The sequence below is a fragment of the Sander vitreus genome, chromosome 17 (assembly GCF_031162955.1).
Source record: "Sander vitreus isolate 19-12246 chromosome 17, sanVit1, whole genome shotgun sequence".
Lineage (NCBI taxonomy): Eukaryota > Metazoa > Chordata > Actinopteri > Perciformes > Percidae > Sander > Sander vitreus.
The window spans coordinates 27,002,010-27,023,602 of record NC_135871.1 but is presented as its reverse complement, the minus strand read 5'-3'; the positions used below and the strand labels follow the sequence as shown (position 1 = coordinate 27,023,602).

General features: G+C 39.5%; 1 protein-coding gene across 1 annotated transcript in view; it reads right to left on the bottom strand.

Annotated features, from left to right (window-relative positions):
• Window positions 1-9,877, bottom strand: part of plcb1 (phospholipase C beta 1) — a 30,833-nt gene extending 20,956 nt beyond the window's left edge. The window contains exons 1-8 of the mRNA XM_078272979.1: window positions 9,608-9,877; window positions 6,703-6,780; window positions 6,193-6,261; window positions 4,239-4,379; window positions 4,039-4,118; window positions 2,735-2,788; window positions 1,220-1,295; window positions 629-729 (exon numbers count right to left, since the gene is read on the bottom strand). Coding sequence (XP_078129105.1) covers window positions 629-729; window positions 1,220-1,295; window positions 2,735-2,788; window positions 4,039-4,118; window positions 4,239-4,379; window positions 6,193-6,261; window positions 6,703-6,780; window positions 9,608-9,706 — 698 coding nt within the window. The 5' untranslated portion in view covers window positions 9,707-9,877. The remainder of the gene's footprint in view (window positions 1-628; window positions 730-1,219; window positions 1,296-2,734; window positions 2,789-4,038; window positions 4,119-4,238; window positions 4,380-6,192; window positions 6,262-6,702; window positions 6,781-9,607) is intronic.
• Between the last annotated feature and the right edge of the window lie 11,716 nt (window positions 9,878-21,593).

Below are 21,593 nucleotides of genomic sequence, written 5' to 3'. Positions count from 1 at the left end.
ATGTTTCTGATTGAATTAAAAACCTGCAGGACTTGCAGCTTTTTAAAAAATCTCACAGTTTTTTTCCCTGTTGTTCAGACAAAATGATGGAAGATGGAGAGGAAGATGAAGATCTTTTTTGGGGCTTTTCCCTTTATTTTGTAGTGATAGTGGATAGACCGGAAAGAAGGGAGAGAGATGGGGGATGACACGCAGCAAAGGGAAGCAGGCCAGCAGGCCAGATTTGAACCCGCGCCGCTGCAAAGGACTCAGCCTACATGGGGCCCATGCTCTTACTGGGTGAGCTAGAGGCCGCCCCATTTTCTGACATTTTATAGACAAATGAATGGGAATTAAACGATTTATTAATCAATAATGACAATAATTCGCTGAACACAATAAGAGCTAATACTGTGATTGACACTCCAAAGTTAAAGACACAGCCTCTCTCTTTAATCCCCCTCTGTGTACAAGTGGGACAGAAGATGAATCATTATTCATCATCCTTCCCATATCAAAGAAATTGGCCTGAAACAAATAAGAACACACTTAAAAAGTAGACTAGCTTGTGTGTAACATGAATAAGTCTTTGAGCTGATCAGGGGTCAGCGACTGTAGCTGTATATCAGGAGATTTTCTAAATACTTACTGCAGTTTAAAGATGTTGCTGAGCTCAGGACGGGGACACAGAAAGTCCAAAAAGCTCCTGTATACTTCAAGTGTGAAGTCCTCCAGTTTGATACTGTCACCCTGTTAGATATATAGGACATTGTGATGAATTAGCAAAAACTTTTTTTTAAACCTTGTAAATAATCAAACATTTTCTCCTCATCTTTGATTTATTTCCCCAACTCTTCTCCATTAAAAATACGCTTTCTGTGCTCACAGGAATATTAAATGTGAGATTCAGTGTGAGCAGGGACTTTAGTTCTTTTCACCGGTTGCTTCGAAACTTGATGACCCAGATATTTGAGCTCATTCCAAGCCCTCCGTGTACTGTGACTCATTCTGGACAAAAAGCATCAGATAAAAGCCTCAACAGAAAATAGAAAACGGAGGGAAAAAAGAGGGATAAAGTTGAAAAAAGAATGTGTGTGTCTTCTATGTACTGTAGTTATCCAAAGGGAAGGCCATAGCTTTTCAAAGCGTGTATTCATGACATATTTTAAACTATAAATTCTCATGTACGTCTACTATTCACTGCCACTAAGAATAACACAAACTTCTGTGCAGTTTTTACCCGTCCGTAGGGCAGTCTGCAGTTCTCCAGGGCGGTCTCTACTCTCTTTCTGTCTGATGAAAACAGTCGAACAAAGCTGAAAAAGACAATGACATCACAGCATTATCACCTCACTCTTAACCACAACATGTCACCAATTCGAAAACCTACATTTTGACTTCTTAAAATATCTCCTTCCTCTAATGAACAACCCCAAATTCACTCCTCTAACTCCCCCAAATGTCCTCTTGTCTTACTCCACCAAACTTACTTTACCTTCCACGAACCTCCTGGTCTCCCAAAATGTCACTTAAACAAATTTGACCCCGACAACATGACTGTAAGAGCCAGGTGTAGTCTATTATTGTTGAACACCTTTTTGGTCACTTACGGTAAGTGGGCCATGTGGTGTTGGCGGAGGATGCTAGTTCACCTGTTTAGCTTTTGTGAAGATGGGGGAAGTCTTATTTTTTGCTGGCTGCTGTTTAACGCTGTTTATCGTATGGCTTTTGGAAACCTTTTGTACGCCTTTGAAACACGTATGGAATGTCTTTTATACACAATCTCGTCTGTTTCTCCTGCAAATAAACATACAAAAGTCCGTCATTGGATCTGTGAGTCATTGCATCAACAGCGTCGGGCAGGTCAGTTTCCCCTCTGCATTTCCTCTTAGTTTCAAATTGTCGCCTATACTGACCTTGCAGGGTTTCCCCAAAAAAAGCTGTTTAGCCCGGTGGCAAGTGTCTTTTTTTGTGACGAGGGCCCGGCTGGGGGCCATTCACAGACAGATGGCAGCACTAATGTAGAGCCCAATAGTTTCTGTGAGAACAGAACCATGGAATCGCAAAATGAATAATTAAAAAAGCTATAACACAGATTCCATAGGTCCCTGCATTAAGTCAGTGCTAAAAGCTAACTGGACATTTGGAAAAAATGTCTAAGTTTCCAACTGAGCCGTAAAAAAAATAATTTAGTTTTAAAAAACATTTAAAATACTTTCAAAAATAATTCCCAGTGGCTTAGGCCTGGTGGGGGGCAACTTAGGCCAAGTGAGCCACCAGGCTTGCAATACACTGGGGGAAACACTGCCTTGCTTCTCAACATCCCCCAAACACGCTCCTTCAACTCCCCGAACTTTCAAACCATCCTGGCATTTTTATAACTTCACCTCTCCGCCATTGACTTCAAAGATATATCAACTGACCCTAATTCTGCTCTTGCTTTGCTTCTAAAAGACAGCTTTCTTTCATAACTGTATTATCCCATCTCATGCTCTGGCAGTGGTTGATTACCAGGTCAGTGCTGAATTAGGCACCTTCATGAATCCTGTCCCTGTTTTTGCTTTCCCAAGTGCACATGGAATTAAGTTTATTTTTGGAAGCAAGGGACAGGAAAGAGCAAAGTTTTGCGTGTCTCTACAGATTTCGACAGGCTATTTTATCACATCCTCTACACCATCTACTGTAACACGTGTCTCAAAGTTAACACAGAATCATTGATTAAAGATTAGGACGGTAATAATAATCAGGAGCATACTTCTTGACAGGAATTCTCCCCTCTGTGTTCGGCTGGAGAGTTAACCTGACATACCTGAAACAAAGAGAGTACAAAAGTTTAGAGCTGAGTATCACAAGGTTTTTTTCTTTGATCAAAGTGAGTACCAAGCAAAATTATCGTGAACACCGACTTCAATGAGTCGTCTTCGATCTCTTCACCTACTGTTCAGACAGACAGCAACATTTGTTGGAGGTCTTGAGCAAAAAAGCTCACTTTGAAAAATGGAGGTCTGTGGTTTAAGACATTCTTTTGGTGTCCACTAGTTTAGTCATTACTTTAAGCTAACTATTTCTCCAATATATTCCTTATTTTTAGCTGCCTGTTTAAAGGTCCCATGGCATGAAAATTTCACTTCATGAGGTTTTTTAACATTAATATGAGTTCCCCCAGCCTGCTTATGGTCCCCCAGTGGCTATAATTGGCTTTAGGTGTAAACCGAGCCCTGGGTATCCTGCTCTGCCTTTGAGAAAATGAAAGCTCAGATGGGCCGATCTGGAATCTCCTCCTTATGAGGTCATAAGGAGGAAGGTTACCTCCCCTTTCTCTGCTTTGCCCGCCCAGAGAATTTGGCCGGCCCATGAGAAAGAGACATCATGGCATTCAAATGAGCAAAGTGGCAGTTGGTCAAGGCCACACCCCCACCCTCCACCTTGCTCCCCCTCTCTCCTCCTCAATAGCATTTAAAGCTACAGACACAGAAATGTCACATACTAAGGAAAGCTCATTGTGGGACTGGCTCTAGTGGCTGTAATTCTGCACCAAGGCTGAATTTCAGGAAAGAGACTTCAGATACAGTATTAGGGGACCACTAAGGCCTATATAAAAGAGACTTCAGATACAGTATTAGGGGACCACTAAGGTCTATATAAAAGAGACTTCAGATACAGTATTAGGGGACCACTAAGGCCTATATAAAAGAGACTTCAGATACAGTATTAGGGGACCACTAAGGTCTATATAAAAGCATCTAAAGAGCACCATGTCATGGGACCTTTAAACTTGTTGGTTTTACTAGTTTTCACGCACTTTTACATAACTGCAACATGTAGCTGATATATTCTTTTAATCAAATCATAATGTAAGTTTTTTGAAATTAGTTAAGCTGCTCCACAATGTTTCCACGTACTTCCTGGCAACAGCAAAAGTACCCCTAGGGTACAAGGCTACACCTGGTTGGGTATCACTGCTCTATGGCACAGAGGAAGAATATATATCAGGTGTGTGTTGTGTGTGTGTTGTTAGTGTGTGTGTGTGCGTGCATGTGTGCGTGTGTGTACACTCACGCTTTCAACAGACTCTGGTCTCTGTTGAGATTGTGGCTCAACAGGTTGGAAGACAGAGAAAACAGTTCCACACACCACACCTACCAAAATCAGACACTCCATCATCATCATCATCATCATCATCATCATCATCATCATCATCATCATCATCATCATCATCATCATCAGTGACATCATCACTGTGAGTGATATTTCCGTACCTTAGCTTCCTCCTCCTGTGAGGCGATGAAGTTGAGCTGGTTGACGTTCACAAGGTCTGAAGCCGTAACCACGGTAACCATGCGATTCTCAAGCCGGCCGACCAGGTTTCCCACTTCCATCAGCTCGCGCAGCTTGGCCTCCTATAGGAAATATTAAGTGAAATATTAAAGGGCTTAAACATAATCACGTTTTGTAAATAGGCTTTGAATGTCTTTTTATATTTACGTTTTTCCTTCATTGCCTCTTAGATTTGTTATTTGCTTTTTTATTATATAGTTATTAACTTATATTTTAATATGTCCCTTACATTTTTCACTTACTGTTTTTATTTAATGGAGCCTCTCAGCATAAGCTGTTCACATGTTTGTCCTAACCGGCATAACAAATGAAAAAAACCTTTTAACATGCTGTGTGTTTGGGTCTTTTAAGACAAGACAATCGTTCCCCCCCCCCCCCCCATTTTCAACATTTCGACATGTCATGTCAAGGCGTCTAAGACAGGGGTCTTCAACGTTTTTAGGCCAAGGACCCATTAACTAAAAGAGACAGAGCTGGGACCCCTTACTTCATACATTGTACCAAACTGAGCTGCATATTAAACTGGGTGGATGGATGGATATGCACACATTATTTAGACATCATATTTTAATGGTAAACATACATGGGAATGGCACAGTGTTTCATGTTAATGTATATTTTCAGACATTTTAATAAAAAAGAAACAAATCATTTGACGCCCCCCCCCCGGAGTAACTCTGAGGACCCCCTAAGGGTCACGGACCCCCTGTTGTAGATCTCTGGTCTAAGAGATATGTGTTAAATATGTTGTTTACCATGCTAATGGTACATATGGTACTTTGCTTCTCGCCTGAAAAAGGTGTCACTTTAAGTTGGCACAAGTGGCATGTGCCATTTCATGTGGAAAATCTGCTGATCCCGTGCAAACGTCAATGTGTTGGGTTTTGGAGCACACATAGGCTTGGCTCTGCACCATCCATTATGCTCAATACACGATATTTATTTAGTCATGAATGTAGAAAACAATGCCAGGCACCTTTGATCCAATAATACACGTAATGTAAATGTAATCAAAATAAAGTGTAATGGAACAAATGCCCCAAATATCATCATGAAAGAACAATGAATAAACGTAAAAAAAGAAAAAAGAAATTGTGTTAAATTAGCAATAAATGAGTCATATTCTAAGCCTGCCTTTGTATATCACTTTTATTAGTGAACCTAATTCCAATTAATTTGACTGTTTTTATTCAGTACTGAAGTTAAGACAGACACCCCACATATGTACACACAGTAATCCAATGCAGTGTCTGGCTTCACCTCATCTTATACGGTTTTCTTAATGTATTTCTTTATGAATTTGGGTGCGATCACAATAAGTTTAATTCCTTCCCTGCCCAACCTGAAAAGACTTAGTGAGGAGGAATTCACCAGCTTTTAAGGAGCTTTTCATCTGCTACAGCAAACAATGTTATAATATGAACATCAATTTCTGGATGACAAAATAAATGCGGAGGTAGTGAAAGGAACAGAGGGAGAAGATAATTGGAAATTTGTGAAGCAGCCACTGTAATCCTGATTTAAAATCATTCGAGAATCCCACTCAGTGGTGTTAATAATGGCTACCACTGAACAATATATATCATATTCTTGGCTATTCACAGAGTGCTTTTAAAGCAACATACACAAAGAGCTTTCCAGAGGAAGGAATATTAAACACAATGAAAGGACGTTCAAAGCATTAAATACAACATACGATCGTAGAAAATAGAGATATAAATAAAAATAGAAAATCTCATATAAAACAGAATAAAACATACATATAAGAGAGGGTATAGCTGTAGAGAAATGCCAAACGCACTATAAAAGAATAACAAAAAAAAAGAGATTAATACTGGAAACTGAATGATTAAAACAGTTGATCAGCGATGGTACCTTGGGAGTTTTGGTGCTTCTCCCTGTTCTGACATCTTTTACGAGGGTCAGGTCCAACAACTCTGTCTCCTAAAGAAAACACACGCACACACACACACACACACACACACACACACACACACACACACACACACACAGTCAGCTAAATGCTTCATCCTGTTTCCTGCTAAGCATTTAAGCCCACCTGGAGAAAGTGTGTGTGTGTGTGTGTGTGTGTGTGTGTGTGTGTGTGTGTGTGTGTGTGTGTGTGTGTGTGTGTGTGTGTGTGTGACAATTACTGATCTCATGCTGTCTATTTGCTTTTGCAATACCTGTTAAACTAGTTTCTACAACCTTGCATTGTGGTATATCTGTACAGCTCTTATACAAATATATATATAGTAATACTATTCCTAACAATAGCAGTACTATAATTTAATACTAAATTAGTTTCTCGTCATCTGGCTCATTAACAATATAAGCGTACAAGTAGCAGCGATTCAAGACAGTGTATGCGTCTGTGTGCCTAACCTTATTTTGGTCGGTCCAGTAGAGGTAAAATCCATGTGGGTCCACGTGTAAAATCACTGGAGTCACCGTAGACAGATCCTAAAGAGAAAGACCAGAGACCACAATTAAATAAGCCTTCAGACTTTACTGTGTTTTTATCCTCGGTGAGTTTTAATGTCGGCCTGATTACTGCTGTGCAGTGTTATATGTGTATGTGTGTGTTTTTTTTTTTTAAATCATCAAATAAATTAAAAATTGAAATAAAGAAATCAAGTCAAAGACAGGCGGACACGGCGAAGAAACAGACAACAAACAGCTTTCAAAATAGCAAATATGTAACAGGCCTATAATGCTTTAAAAAATGTCCACAATACAACAAAAGAAAACAGAGCCCAGAGAAATAACTAATTCAAGCTATAAAATCATATCTTAGCATGGACAAAAAATGTTTTTAGTAAAAAAGGTGGAGTTGCTGTTCTGCAACACTACACCTGTCACTGGTGCAAAAAATGATAATGATTCACCACAGAGCCAACTTTGAAATGTGCTTATTATTAAACAGGGAACATCGAGTGACTTTCGGACATAGAATCTAACTAACTAAAGTTCTGTTCAGTTGTCATGACATCCAACTATTGTCCCTGTTGCCATAGTAACCCACCATGACAGTTTTCTAATGGGTTCCAGATGAAATCAGGCAGCGCAGCAGTTTTGCTGTTTGAAAAGCGTTATGAAACATACCCTTCAGAGGACCAGTTCATGTGGCTACTTACTGGGGAGAAGTTAAAAAAATATATTTTGTGACTAAAGACAGACCATCGGGTAATGAATGCACACAAGGTATTAGATGAAGTATTAACTGGGGTTAAACTGCGTCATCCCTAAAATTATTTAATTAAAGAGATAGTTTGGATATTTTGAAGTGGTATGTGGTACTTCTCCATAGTCAGTGTGTTAGCTACAGCTACAGTAGATGGCGGTCGGCACACCCCCAGTTTTGGAGAAGCAGGCAGGAGTAGGCTACCGACACGGAAGCTTAGCTAAAAAAATGTAAAAGTAGAAATAACTTTCCATGTGTTAAAAACTAAATCAAAGGTGATGAGGTATCATGGGTCATATTTGTGCAGGTTATGCTTTTGTAACTGAGAAATCTGATCACCATTTGGCGATATATGCATTTTTGTTGAATTACACACCAGCATATGGATGGCTAGATACAATCTTCTTCTTCTTATCTAAATGACAAAATAGGTCATTTCTAGTGCATCATTCTGATCCTCTGAGTTTAAGGTTAAGTACTGGGATAATACATTGATTGACTAAGGTCAGGGGAAGATAATTGTCATGATAAATGAATAACTGTTAAGGTATAGTTAAGGTTTTCCATCTAACACTTGGTAAAGGTTACTGAAGGGAGAAGGGATGGGAGCCCAGGTCTCTTTATTTTTCATTGTGCAATAAGACTCTACTTTCCATTTCAGCAGCAATTATAAACATGTTTCAATGTTTTAAGTTGCGGGAACAATGAATCAATCCTGTCATATTTCTGGAGGGGACAGTGTCATTAAAAACATTCCAGGTTTAGAGAACAGAGTTCCACGTAAAATTCAGTTCCTACTCTGTGGAGAAGAAAATTGAGTTTTCAGTTAGCTTTGGGATTATTTAGAAATTAGAAATATATCTACAGACGTAAAAAGCACATGACAAAGTGTAGATTTGGTGACCAGCTTTAGGCAGGATCTCTTCTAGAGAAACTACATATATAGAAAAATATGTGTATAGATGTTAGAGCTCACAAAGTCCTGTATATTTCTTTGCATCTGCATATGCATCTGTTCTTTTTAAAAGGTCGTAGATTCTGCTGTCGGAGCTGCTTTCCTCATAAATAGTGCAGCCTACATCCAAAAGAAGAAAAAGCTCAGAAGATGGTTTACTAGATCCCTGGTTGTCACACGTTGGCATGGCAACCAATTCTATTTTTCATAAAGCCCAGCTCTACTCTACGGATATTCAAATACAACAAAACACACACACACACACACACACACACACTTGGTTCAACCATGGTGAATAGATTTAAGAGTCTATTGGATTATTTGTTCCGTAAGTATGATTCATGATATTATATGGCTCAATGCATTGATTTACACACACACACACACACACACACACACACACACACACACACACACACACACGCACAAACATCAATTCTTTCTCAAACACATCAGATCTGTTTAGGTGGTGGTAGCCATGCCAGTTACCATGGTAACCGGACAGCACGTTTCTCGTTTCTCATTGTCAGGGTTCTGTACTTACCAACACGCATACCAACACACACGCGCACACACGTGCACCTGTGCAAGCACTTGACAAATGACTGCCTTTGAGGAGAACTCCATGTGTGTTTTTAAACACACACACACACACACACACACACACACACACACACACACACACACACACAGTAATTTCATAATAATGGCTTTCATACCAACAGGTGACAATAAAAAAAGCTGACCACAATTGTGCTTCTCACTCACTCACTCACTCACTCACTCACTCACTCACTCACTCACTCACTCACTCACTCACTCACTCACACACACACTTCTATCTGTCTTGTTGGCGTGTAATCCACAGGTACTTACTGCCAAAGCTCAATCAACAAATGAATAGTAAACACATCTGACAACATGGCACATTACCTCCTCTTCCTCCTCCTTTTCTCTCACTCCAATTCAATTCAACTTGGTTCGATGATTCAAGTGGGCACAATAAGGATAATATACTGACATTGCCAAAATCTATGTAGGCTACATGTTACAAAAATAAAGATAAACCCCCAAAATGTAAGCCGAAAATAATAAAGATCTTTGGCTTGCGCTTCTGTATTTATGTACTTAAGGAGAATCAGTATCCTTACCTCATCCCATTTAATGAAGTTGCTTCCGTTCCTCAGTGTTTGAGAGACGGATGGAGGCTGGAGTTTCAATGCATGGACCCCTGGCTGAGCACTCGCCATGGCTTCACACACATCAACACACACACAAACTGGAAGATATTCAGGCTCAGACACTTGGATGCTGCATCTCCGTCATGTCCGAGCCCAAACTCCTCAGAAGTCAGGCAGAGACGCTCAGCTGTAGTACCATCCTCTCCTCTTCAGATTGTGTCCTGTCTTACCTGCACTCTTCACTCTGAATTTCGGTTCTTCTCTCTCCTCTTTCTCTCTGCTCTGTGTCTGCTTCCTCTCTCCTCTCTTTTCTTATTCCTCCCTCTTCTTTTCTTCCTCCCTCCCTCTGTTGGTCTCCCCCTCTCTCCTCTGTTGGTGCTGCATCTCACAGAGACAGACTGAAACAGATGCCTTCGTGGGAGACAGGATACGCGTGTGTGTCTGTGTGTGTGTGTGTGTGTGTGTGTGTGTGTGTGTGTGTGTGTGTGTGTGCGTGCGTGCACAGCCTCCACAAATTGACTCAACGGTGACATGCGCACAGCGGCAGCTTCCCACAGATGGGGGAGGGACAAGAGAGGGAGAGCAAGAGCGACAGGGAGGGAGCGATAAAGAGAAAGAAAGAAGAGAGTGGGAGAGATAGAGAGAAATGAAGAGAGAAGAAGTGGAAGGAGGGTAAAGAAGAGGAGAGAGAGAGAGAGCTAGTGGGAGAAAAGGGAAAGAGAGTGGGCGATTTAGAGGTGGTTGAATCAAACCAAACTAGGACTACAGTCAAATGAGGCCACTCTTGAATATACACTACATTGCCAAAAGTATGTGGACACCGAACATTATACCCATATGTGAGTCTCATTCCTGAACCATGGGCATCAGTCTGCTGCTATCAACAACCTCCTCTCCTGGTTTCAGACTTTCATTCAGATTTTGGGAGGTGGCTGCAGGGGTTTGCTCTCGGCCAGCATTAGTGAGATTTGGCACAGATATTGGCTGATAAAGCCTGGCTTAGTGTCAGCATTGGTGTTGGGGGGGCAGGCGGTTGAGGTCAGGGCTCTGTGCTGGCCAGTGAAGTTCTTCCACACTGAACTAGGAAAAGGGTTTCATCTCTTTAGGGTTGTTGGGATGATACTAATAAAGCTAAACCTCGTTTTGGGTATCAATACTAGCATCAGGATCTGTACCAAAAAAAATCAATCAATCCCATGTTAGATCATTCATGCTCTCTTTGCTTCGGTTGCCTTGTTAGTTCCGAAAATTCACACAACATCTGCTACTAAAAACTCTATATGTCTTAAAATGCATCCGATTAAGTGATTTACAGAGAATAGTAAAATGGATCATTCAGTGGTGATGAAAATATATTCAGAAATATTAAAAGACACTTTTAGTAATAAAACATACCAAAATTGGCATTGATAATATTGTTTCTGGCCCTGGTATTACTTTGTTTTGAATCAAAACCAAATGTTGTGGTATTGCCCACCCCTTCTTTATTGACCTGGATTGTTTCAAACATAATCTTATGCTGCAACATAATAACATGATGACTATCCTTCATTGGAATTAGGAGGCTTAGCCCAAGCCATAAAAAACAACCAAAAGAAATATGCACGAGGATGTCCACATACTTTTGGCAATATATATTATATTATTAGCATATTTAAAAATAAAAATTGGAATTAGATTTGTAGATGTTTACAAAAACAACTAATTATAACAGAGGAAGGAGCAGAGTGGGCGAGACAGTGGAGATGAAATAACTGAGTATTGGAACAGTATTGTATAAAAAACAAACAGTCAATGACAAACAGGCAGAAAGCAGTAACAATGTGTCTCTGGAATACAAAATCTGAAATTGGCAGTTTTAGTGCATGAAGAGTCCAGTGAATAAGAGAGCATGGCTTTAGAGTGTGAGTATGATTCAGAGGAAATAAGGACATTTTAGGACACGACCCTGTGAACGTCTGTAATATCTGCCCACGCGTGTTGTGTTTGACAATCAGCTCTGGATTCAAATCCAGTCATGTCGTCTGTAAAACAATCTCAGTAAAACATGTCAAGTGTTTGCAGAGCAGCAGACAGCATAGATACATAAATGCAATAAAATGATCAGAAAAATGCATCCTCAGTGATGTCACAGCCACAGGGACGTCTTTGGCAAAAAAAAAAAAAAAGTGTCAGCTGACGCATTTATCTCTCTTTGCAGGGATGCAACTAATGATTATTGACAGACTGTAGTTTTCATTGGAATTATGGTTTCTGTAGAAAGTAGTTCTGATGAAAAATGTTCGCAGTCTTTGGATTATCCAGACTAACAGAGACAATACCGCTTATTGAAGCCCATTTCTGCCAGAAAAGTTAAGAATGATAAAAAAAAAAAAATGTTACTATCTCGTAATTTTGACTTAGCAAGTCTGAAATGACATAGTTTTCACATTTTGTTTGAATTTTTAAATTGTGATTTTTCAATGCCGTAAGAACACAAATTAAATTCCATTCATCTCCACAAGTGGATTTAGAAATCTGAAGATATCATGAGAAAAGAAAACCCAAACTAATCAGCACACTCTGCATGGTAGTGGGAAATTAGAGATTTTTGTTTTCTATCTGATGATCGGGTTTTAATGAACTGGTTCATCGTTAGGTCAATGAAAATAAAATTGCAAAGTTCAAATTGCTCATTCTGTCCGGCCACCATTTCCACAACCCAAAGATATGTCATTTTCAGTGATATAAAACAGGGAAAAAATGCAAATCCTCTTAAGGTAAAACCTGGAACCAGAGAATGTTGGTGGTTTTGCTTGATAAATGACTTTTGAATGATCAGTGACTTTTCTACCAATTGACTAGTTGAATATTTTGACTAATCTCTACTATCTTGTTCTATAGTCAAATTTCCAAAAACAACAATGAAATGTGCTACTTTTCCTTTTCTTCCACTCACCTTATGTGATTGATCAAAGCATCCATTAAAGCGTATCTCTCGCCAAAATGCAACCTAGGGTCTTTTTGTGAATGTACCCGAGTCAAACTTTCGTTTAAAAGCAACAGTCCTAAACAGAAGCGTCACTTTTAAAATGTACCGTATTCTAGTTTTTCGGTCAAATGGCCTTTTGAATGGGAGTGCTAGGGGCACTTTTTTTAGCCTCAAAATAGCTATTTTTAAAACACTAAGAAGGTTCGACACAACATGAAACTTTGCTCCAAGTATCATCAGGGTCTCTACACATTAACATGAGCATTGACAACATTGTTTGTGTACCCAGAGTTTACTAAAAAGAAAGGTTTTGAACAACTCACCGTAGCTCTTGTTGTTTCCGGCCGCTACCATCTCGACCGTCAAAACGAGTCGATATCAAAACAAGTAGCCACAGATTTAGTATATCCCTTGTGCACCGGTGTAGTTAAGGTGTAGAGCCCCTGGTGATACTTCAAGCAAAGTTTCATGTTGTGTCGAGCCTTCTTAGTGTTTTAAAAATAGCTATTTTGAGGCTAGCATAAAAGTGCCCCTAGCACTCCCATTCAAAAGACCATTTGACCGAAAAACAAAAATACGGTACATCTTAAAAGTGGTGTTCCGTCCTAAATATGCTTTTAAACGAAAGTTTGACTCAGGTACATTCACAAAAAGACCCTAGGTTGCATTTTGGCGAGAGTTACGCTTTAACACACAACACTGCTAACCAACCACATAGCTGTCTGCCTTAACACACGTGCTAACACACATTTGCATACAGGAAAATGTTGATTACCACATGTACACATTATAGGACACAAGAACATACAGCATTCTGCCAATGCCACAGTATGACCCTGTAACATACACACTGCCCTACACACAAATATAATACATCACATTTTTGATATAGACTCTTACAAGGCCAACTTTAACAGCCTGCAGCCTCCTACACACACACTTTGATGCATAAAAAGTCACGTGCAGAGACTCATGTTGCCATGACACTGTTCAAACCTGTTACTCAGTGCCAGAGCCAAATTTATCCGCAAATACCCCAAATGAATATGCTCTTTTATAGAAACTTGGTACTACACCAAAAGATGAATGTATGGAAAAGAAAAAGAACAGATCCATCATCATCAAATCATAACATGAGGACAAACGGGATTTTGCATTTAAAGAACAAAAAGAGTACAAATGCTGTTTGGTCCAGATAACAATCCAGTATTGTTCACATAATAACAGCGGGCGCTTTGCTTCAGTAAACACAGAGGAAGCATTGAACTGTTTTAGGGCTGTCAGCACAAAAGAGCAGTTAAGGTGGTCTTTGTTGCACCTCGGTGAGATAAGACGAAGGAGCTTGCAAAGAAGGGGTGGGAGGGTTTGTCTCGGATGGATTTAGTTCAGGATCTTCCTGCTCAATTTGTATACAGAAAGCCCAAAAAACGGGGTAAACATACATTATGTTTATAGTAGTTTTGGGGGCAGAGATTCCTTTTCTACATTCATAATTTAAGACTGAATATCATGATTGGGTCTTATGTATATTGGGATAAGCAACACAAGCTTTTAGACAAGACAGGTCATTCATTTCCCAGTTTGGACGGATCATTCTTTTTTTGCTTTTGCCAACAGAAAAAAAAAAAGATTTTTTAAAACTGATTTTTATTTGGTTTTTATTTCCTCACACATTCATCATGTGTTGTGTTTCTTACTGCAAGAAGACATCATAGATTACCATATCGAAGGTCCTTCTGCAACGGAGACAGCTGGTAACACAAAGGGAGAAATGGGGAGAAAATGCAAACTGCTTTACTGCAAATAGTATTTTCTTTCCATCTGGAGTTTGATTATTTTATTTATTTTATTTTTTTCAAGATTAAACAAAAAAGCAGAAAAAACCCTAGATTTGTTGATTGATTTCATGAGCCCTATTGTCATTTATTCCATATGTCTAAATCAGCATGCAAAATTGTGCACTTTGATGTCTGGATTTGACCAGCAAAACTTGCTGTAGTTGACTTTTTAAATGTAATGGACAACATGTCTTAAAAACCAAATTTGTTTACAACCTGTATCACTGTCTGACTAAATGTGTTGCCAACCCTGACAGACTGCATTCTGGTGATGTCACACTATCTCAGCATCGGCACCAAGACAGACGATCGCCACAACTACAAAAACAAGACTGTTGAATAAAAACTGGAATTTGTCCTTCAAGAATTTGTTTTCTAAATTGCCGCACACTGCATTACCATCACAAACCCACTGACAGAAACACACACAAATGCCTCCACACACATATTCTTACACACAAGACTCAAGATACTCCTACTGCCCACACACTGGCACTCACACAGACAGAGGCGCACACGTGAACTAACGCACACACACACTTGCACACACCCCAGTCTTCACCAGCAGATCTCCGTGCTGGGAGCTTATATAAGGGAGAGTGGGTGGCTGAGAGCTATTTCAGGACCAGAAAAAGACGCAAGTGTGCATGTGTGTGAGCTTGTGTTTGTGTGTATCCCATATGGATTTGTATTGGTGCAGCTGTGTGTGTGTGTGTGTGTGTGTGTGTGTGTGTGTGTGTGTGTGTGTGTGTGTGTGTGTGTGTGTGTGTGTGTGTGTGTGTGTGTGTAGGCCTGCTGTAAGGACTATAAGAACTCTGATTCAGTGGGTTTCATAACCAGTCAAGTTTGAAGTGAAGTTTGGCTTACAACCTCTGGCAGCTCAGAGAGTCTCTGTGCCTACGATGCATTCAGTCCCACCCCAGAGCTGCCTGCACACACATTTAAGAGGCAGCGAACCCACAGAGCTGCTTTGCAACTGGAAAATGCCTACATGTTTACTTGTTGTAGCCACAGACATGTCAAGTGCACCCGGATGTTGTGGCAGCAGCATCCTTTCCCCTCACAGCTCTGATAAGAGCCTTTCCAAAGCCTTCTTTTAATTGCAGTCTTCTCCCAAAAAAGCCCCTCTGAATTGCCTGAGATCTCTGGGAAACATTTTTAAGGGTTCAGTACTTTCTACTGAGGAAATAGTCCCTTTAAAACTGTCCAAAGCATCTTTTGCAGAATATACAGAGTAAAGGGAAGACATGTTGTTGCTGAGTTTTGTAAATGTAATTGGTCAATGCGCAGAAATCTCAGTTATTCAATATCTCTGAACCTGATCAAATGAAACCCAAACTGTATGTGTGACTGCTGCAAAGCAATTTCCCTCGGGATAAATTATCTGATCTTATGACTGTATACCTCTTGGGGTAAATATGAAATGGTTTTAAATTCTGACCCGCAACAAAAAACAATAAATGAAATTATTAAATGCGTTCCTGTGTGCCATGAAGTGTTTACAGATGTGCAGGACCAAACTCTCTTTCACACACACGCAGACACACACACACACACACACACACACACACACACACACGTAAGATGTCTTCAAGTTGTTGTAAGGACTCTGACAGCAACAAGATAGGCCTAATTGGTTAACAAATGCATAACAAGTTAACTGGGGAATGCGTACATGTGTAACCATGTACAACAGGAAAATAAAGCTTTTCAGCTGGTTTTTGGCATTTCCACGTCAAATTAATCTTATTTTCTGCTCAGTAAAATAAGTGGGATCCCAAAAAGTCTATGTTGTTGAGCAGAGCTAAGCTTTCTTTATCTCTACTCGAGACGATACGAGATGTTCTCACTTGATGCAGGACTGACTGCAACAGTGAACGGTAGCTGGAGGGCCGTGCTGATATAAGAGCACAGATCCAAAGTTTGTCCTTGTTAGTGTGACTCAGCCTGTCTGTGGGTTCTGGAGAGCTGGGCTGTGAAGTGTGAAGGCACATTTGGCTGCTCTCGCCTCCATCACTAAATCATCTGTATCACTGTTTTACTTTAAAACCTAGCCCGCATGTTCTCAAAACAAGTACGGTCTCTGGAGATCTAAATCTTTTTTTTTTTTTTCAAGTGTGAAAAAGTGGAAGCACAAATATGTTACACAGTCCAACACAGGACCAACATTCACTGACAGACGAAGAGTAAGGTACAGAACATAACAAAAAGCTATTGAACCACATTATTAACAGAAATGTATGATTATATACGTCTCTGCAAAACTCTTTTGAACCTTCCACCATCAGCTTCTTCAACCAAACATTTGTTTCTGCAGTCTCTTTGTGGTAAAAGCCTGCAGCTTCTCTCACTTAATTGCAGTATTGAAGCCTTTCAGTAAGTCAATAAAGCATGTTATGAAATATTGAATAATACCTCGACTGTTACTCTGCTGTAACTGCCGATGGCTGCTAATTTGGACATATACTCAATACCTTTAAATATGAACATTTGTGTTTCACTTACAAATAAATTGTTTCCCTCTCATGGTGAACAAATCTCTGAACAGCATTTGGATGAAACTCTTTGAGACAAATTATTATTATTATTAAATTATTTTAAAAGTTTGCTGCTTCTTTTTTTGAACACATACATGTATCTGTTTATTTACAGACACACACACAGTTTGATTTAATATTTAAGTCATGAAAAATGATCACTTAGTGTGCATCTCATTTAGCCATTACTGAAAGTCCTCATGAAATACTGCAGCATCAGAAACATTCATGACTACAGTAAGAATTAGTTGTTGTCTAGTATTAGTGGCTGTATTAACAGACTTGTTAATCAATCTTGTGTTAAAAATGTTGGTTTTAAAAGTGCAGAGAAAATATTGTATAACAGGTTTAACAGAGTGATTTTATGCTGCTGTGATCAGTAATGGAATATGACTAAAACAATGACAACAGCCATGAGGTAACGGATGTGAAAGCATCTCAAGAGTTTCAATCTGGTTCTTCCATCTAGTGGTTGAGAAAGGCTTTACAGTGGCTAACTTAAGCTCTTCTCAGCAGGGTGAATGGGGACCGTGGGGGAACGAGACTAAATTCAGGTTAAAGGGTAACTAGAGCTGGGCAATATATCGATATTATATCGATATCGTGATATGAGACTAGATATCGTCTTAGATTTTGGATATCGTAATATGGCATAAGTCTTTTCCTGGTTTTAAAGGCAGTAAAGTGATGTACTTTTCTGAACTTACCAGACTGTTGTTAACTGTTCTATTATTTGCCTTTACCCACTTAGTCACTATACCCACATTACTGATGATTATTTATCAAAAATCTCACTGTGTAAATATTTAGTGAAAGCACCAATAGTCAACACAATATCGTTGCGGTATCGATATCGAGGTATTTAGTCAAAAATATCGTGATATTTGATTTTCTCCATATCGCCCAGCCCTTAGGGTAACTACAGTTTTTTTTGTGTAAGGGCGTTTTCACACCGTCAGCCTTTAGTTCGGATGAATCGAACTAGAGTTCGTTTGCCCCGCTGGTGCGGTTCGTTTGGGCAGGTGAGAACGCGGCAATCGAGCTCTGGTGCGCGCTAAAAGCGGACCAAACACAATCGAACTCTGGAGCGGTTCGTTTGTGGTGAGAACGTGATCCGCACTCGAACCGCACCAACTATATGTACTCCGCAAGTCTGAGCTAATGTCTCCTGTAGTCAGGTGTGTTCAGCAATCTGCGATGCAGCAGAGCAGCAAACTGTAGCAGCTTGCAGTGTTTCTATCACAGAAATAGACTGCGGTCAAGCTCGCCGTCCGTCACTCGTATCTCCGTGGTCAAACCAACTGCCGCTAAAAGTGGAGACAGACGCCGGCAGAGCAGAGCGAAGTCTCGGTGACCAAAGCAGACGTAGTAACGTCTCTTGCGAAACAATGTGACTGATAGGAACAACAATCTTTGAAATTGGTCCAGTATTAAGCGTGGACGCTGTAACCGGCAGCCACAGACCGGGCTGCAATGTAACCCTTTGGGGCAAATGTGCATCGTCAGTTTGGTCCATTAAAAGTGTTTTTTTTTTGCCACAGACAGCCTACAGAGATAGGCCTTTTTAAAACATATTTAAGATCTTCCTGTTTAACCTGAAACACCTCTGAAGTCGCTAGCGCTAAACCCACCAGACTCCATTTAAAAAAGCAATACTTTTAGCGTGTATAGAGCCAACGTATTTTCACATGTAAATCGGTAAACTATGTGTTTATTTCAACCAAAACTAGAGCTGTGTTGGTTGGAAAAGTGGAAAGACGACCCAAAACGGCTTTTCTTAGTTTTATTTTGTTTCTGTTGACTTTGATTGAAGTGTGTTTTGCAATGCTAAAATTACTGTTTATTTACATGGAGTATGGTCGGTTTAGGGAACGCAATTTCGCGGATGTTTTTATGTTTAAAAAAAAGAAAGGTCGACCTCCTTAGAAATCCTTTCCATAATGTTGTCAGACATAGACACATAGGAAAATAGGGTCGAGGTTGAAAAAAAAAAAAAAACACGGTAGTTACCCTTTAAGTGCTGAGTTCTGATACTTTATCTGCACCAGTCATGACAAGATTGTCTACATCACTTTTTTGTTTTATTGCCGTTCAGTCAAGTGGAGCCAAATAATATAATATTTCTAGAAAAAGTAATAACTTCATTTATTTATATTTTAAAGTGGTTTTAAAGAAACTGAGTTTTATTGCCATTCCCTAATTAATCCAATCACTATTACGCTGCAATTCCCTGTACTGGCAAAGCTGCATTCATACTTTAACCTAGTACAGTCTGCTAGAACAACCTAATCTTTATCTTTGAGTGATAAATAGCTACAGTTTTGGACCAGCAGATCCAAATCCTTCCATTTTACAGTCAATCTACTCACAGTAAATATCAAAAGGCGAGTGGGAGTCATTTCCTGAGATGAGGGCATACATTAGTTTTTTTTAATACGACCGGAAAAAAGCATTTATATGCACAGAGCAGTGTTATACTAATGGACTCCTAATTACAATAGCCTAATATGATTTTAGAGTATCTGAAGAATGATTGACTTTCCAAAGCAACCAGAAGAGCAGAAAAACCATGAAATCACAGGTCAGATCTGCAGGCATTTAAGTTGGTGGCTGCTATATACAGTATTTTGCCTACCACTGGAAAGTTTTACATTTCATTTTTAACTGAAATGTCCTATGAAGACTGAATCTTATCAATGCTTTATAGTTTACTTTCCGACTAAATCAGACACTGAACCAAAATGAATAAAAGCTGTCAATATCTGTTAATCATAACCACATGCAGCTCGGTAAAGTACGAGTTCACCACTGAGAGCTTGAGAAGAAGAGTGGTTTGATTGATTTTAGGCTTTCATCTCTGAGGCACTACTAATTAAATAGCTTTCCTCTAACACTACATGAGAAGGCTGTGAGGCATTATTCAGTACTCCCAAATTACACACTTCCAATCTGTGTTTTCAAATATGGATTTAAGTAACGATCCAATAAAAAGCACCAAAACTTCTTCAAGCACTCATTTAATGAGCGTAAATATCAATTTGTTCCCAGCGATGGATATCTCATTTTAGAATGAGACTTTTACATTAATTCAGTGTAGAGATAACGAGCAGACATCCCACACAAGGCCACAAAAACATTTCGCAAAAGCCTGGCAGTCATCGGCACATGGTCAGTAATGAAACGGAATTACCCAAGTGTAAATAAGTGGGAGAGATGAAAAGGTTACGCAGCCACGTTTCCCTCATCGCAAACGTTTGCTTTAAGGGGAAAATCAGCAGCGGAGTCAGATAATCGCCAGAGGAGTTCAGAGAAAAAGCTCCAGTAGTAGCTGGTGTCTCCAAATAACCTTCTGGCTTATTGGGCTTATGGATCTTGAGACTGGAAGAACTTGAAAGGAGCATTTGTGGTTCTTTTAATAATCATAACAGAGAGCAGGGGAATCAGCAGAGGATTCAAATATGAGTGCAGCTGCACCGGAGTAAAAGACGTATACAGCAGAGCCAAAACAAAAAGAGAAATTTGCCAAAATATGACTTGTTTATAGTCTTTTATCAAACACGAATGTCGAACATTCACTGGTTGTAGCTGGCTAGCTAGCTAAAAAGATGACATTTTGCTGATTCTGTCTGTTTTATTATTTGGAATTATAATTTTATATAATATATATTTTTGAACAAAATAATACATTTTAAGATGTTACCTTTGACTTTTTGGGGGATTCTTTTTGGGGTTTTTGCTTTTTGTTTGATAGGACAGGTGTCAACAGACAGGAAAGGGGAGAGAGAGAGAGTGGGATGACAGGTAGCAAAGGGCTGCGGGGCTGGAATCGAGCCCGGGCCGCTGCAGTGAGGGCTCAGTCTTTGTATAATATTATTTAACATCAATGTGATGCAAATGTGCCAGATTTAGCCTCAAAGCCTTTTCATTCCCAGGCAGGTCGGTGTTACGGGGAACTTGTGATTGGCATGTTTCACTAATTTCTGACAATTCATCAATATGAAATACAAAATAATTTGAGACTAATCAATAATAGGGCCGCATCTTTTATAAAACAATTATTTTCACTATTGATTGATTGATTGATCTGTCGGTTCTATTCTTGTTTAGTCTATAAAATGTCAGGAAAGAATGTAAAATGATCCTCAGTTTCCCAGTCTCCCAAGGTGAGGACTTTAAATATCAGACCAACAGTCCAAAACACAAAGACATTGGATATTTACAGGAACACGGAAAAGCAGCAAATGCTCACACCGAAGGCGCTGGAAACAAGTACATTTTAGAAAAACGCTTCAGAGGATTCTCAAAATTACACATAGCTAAATCTCCTACTACTTGAATTCATGAATAGCACAATTGTGTCCGCTCTACTGAATAAGGATAATAATTTGCAGCTGTAGTTTTAAGATTATACTCAGCACCACCAAATGGATCAGCACCAACAGGGTGTGCTGGTCCTATGCAACACTGGTAGCATGTCATTGCATTTTTAATCCTCTGATTTAAAAATGGATAAACTGTCAGATTTGTGTCTCATAAGATTAAACATGTTTGTTTTTTTCAACTGAAGAAAAACCAGCCTTGCAGTCACGTACATACACACACAGACAAAC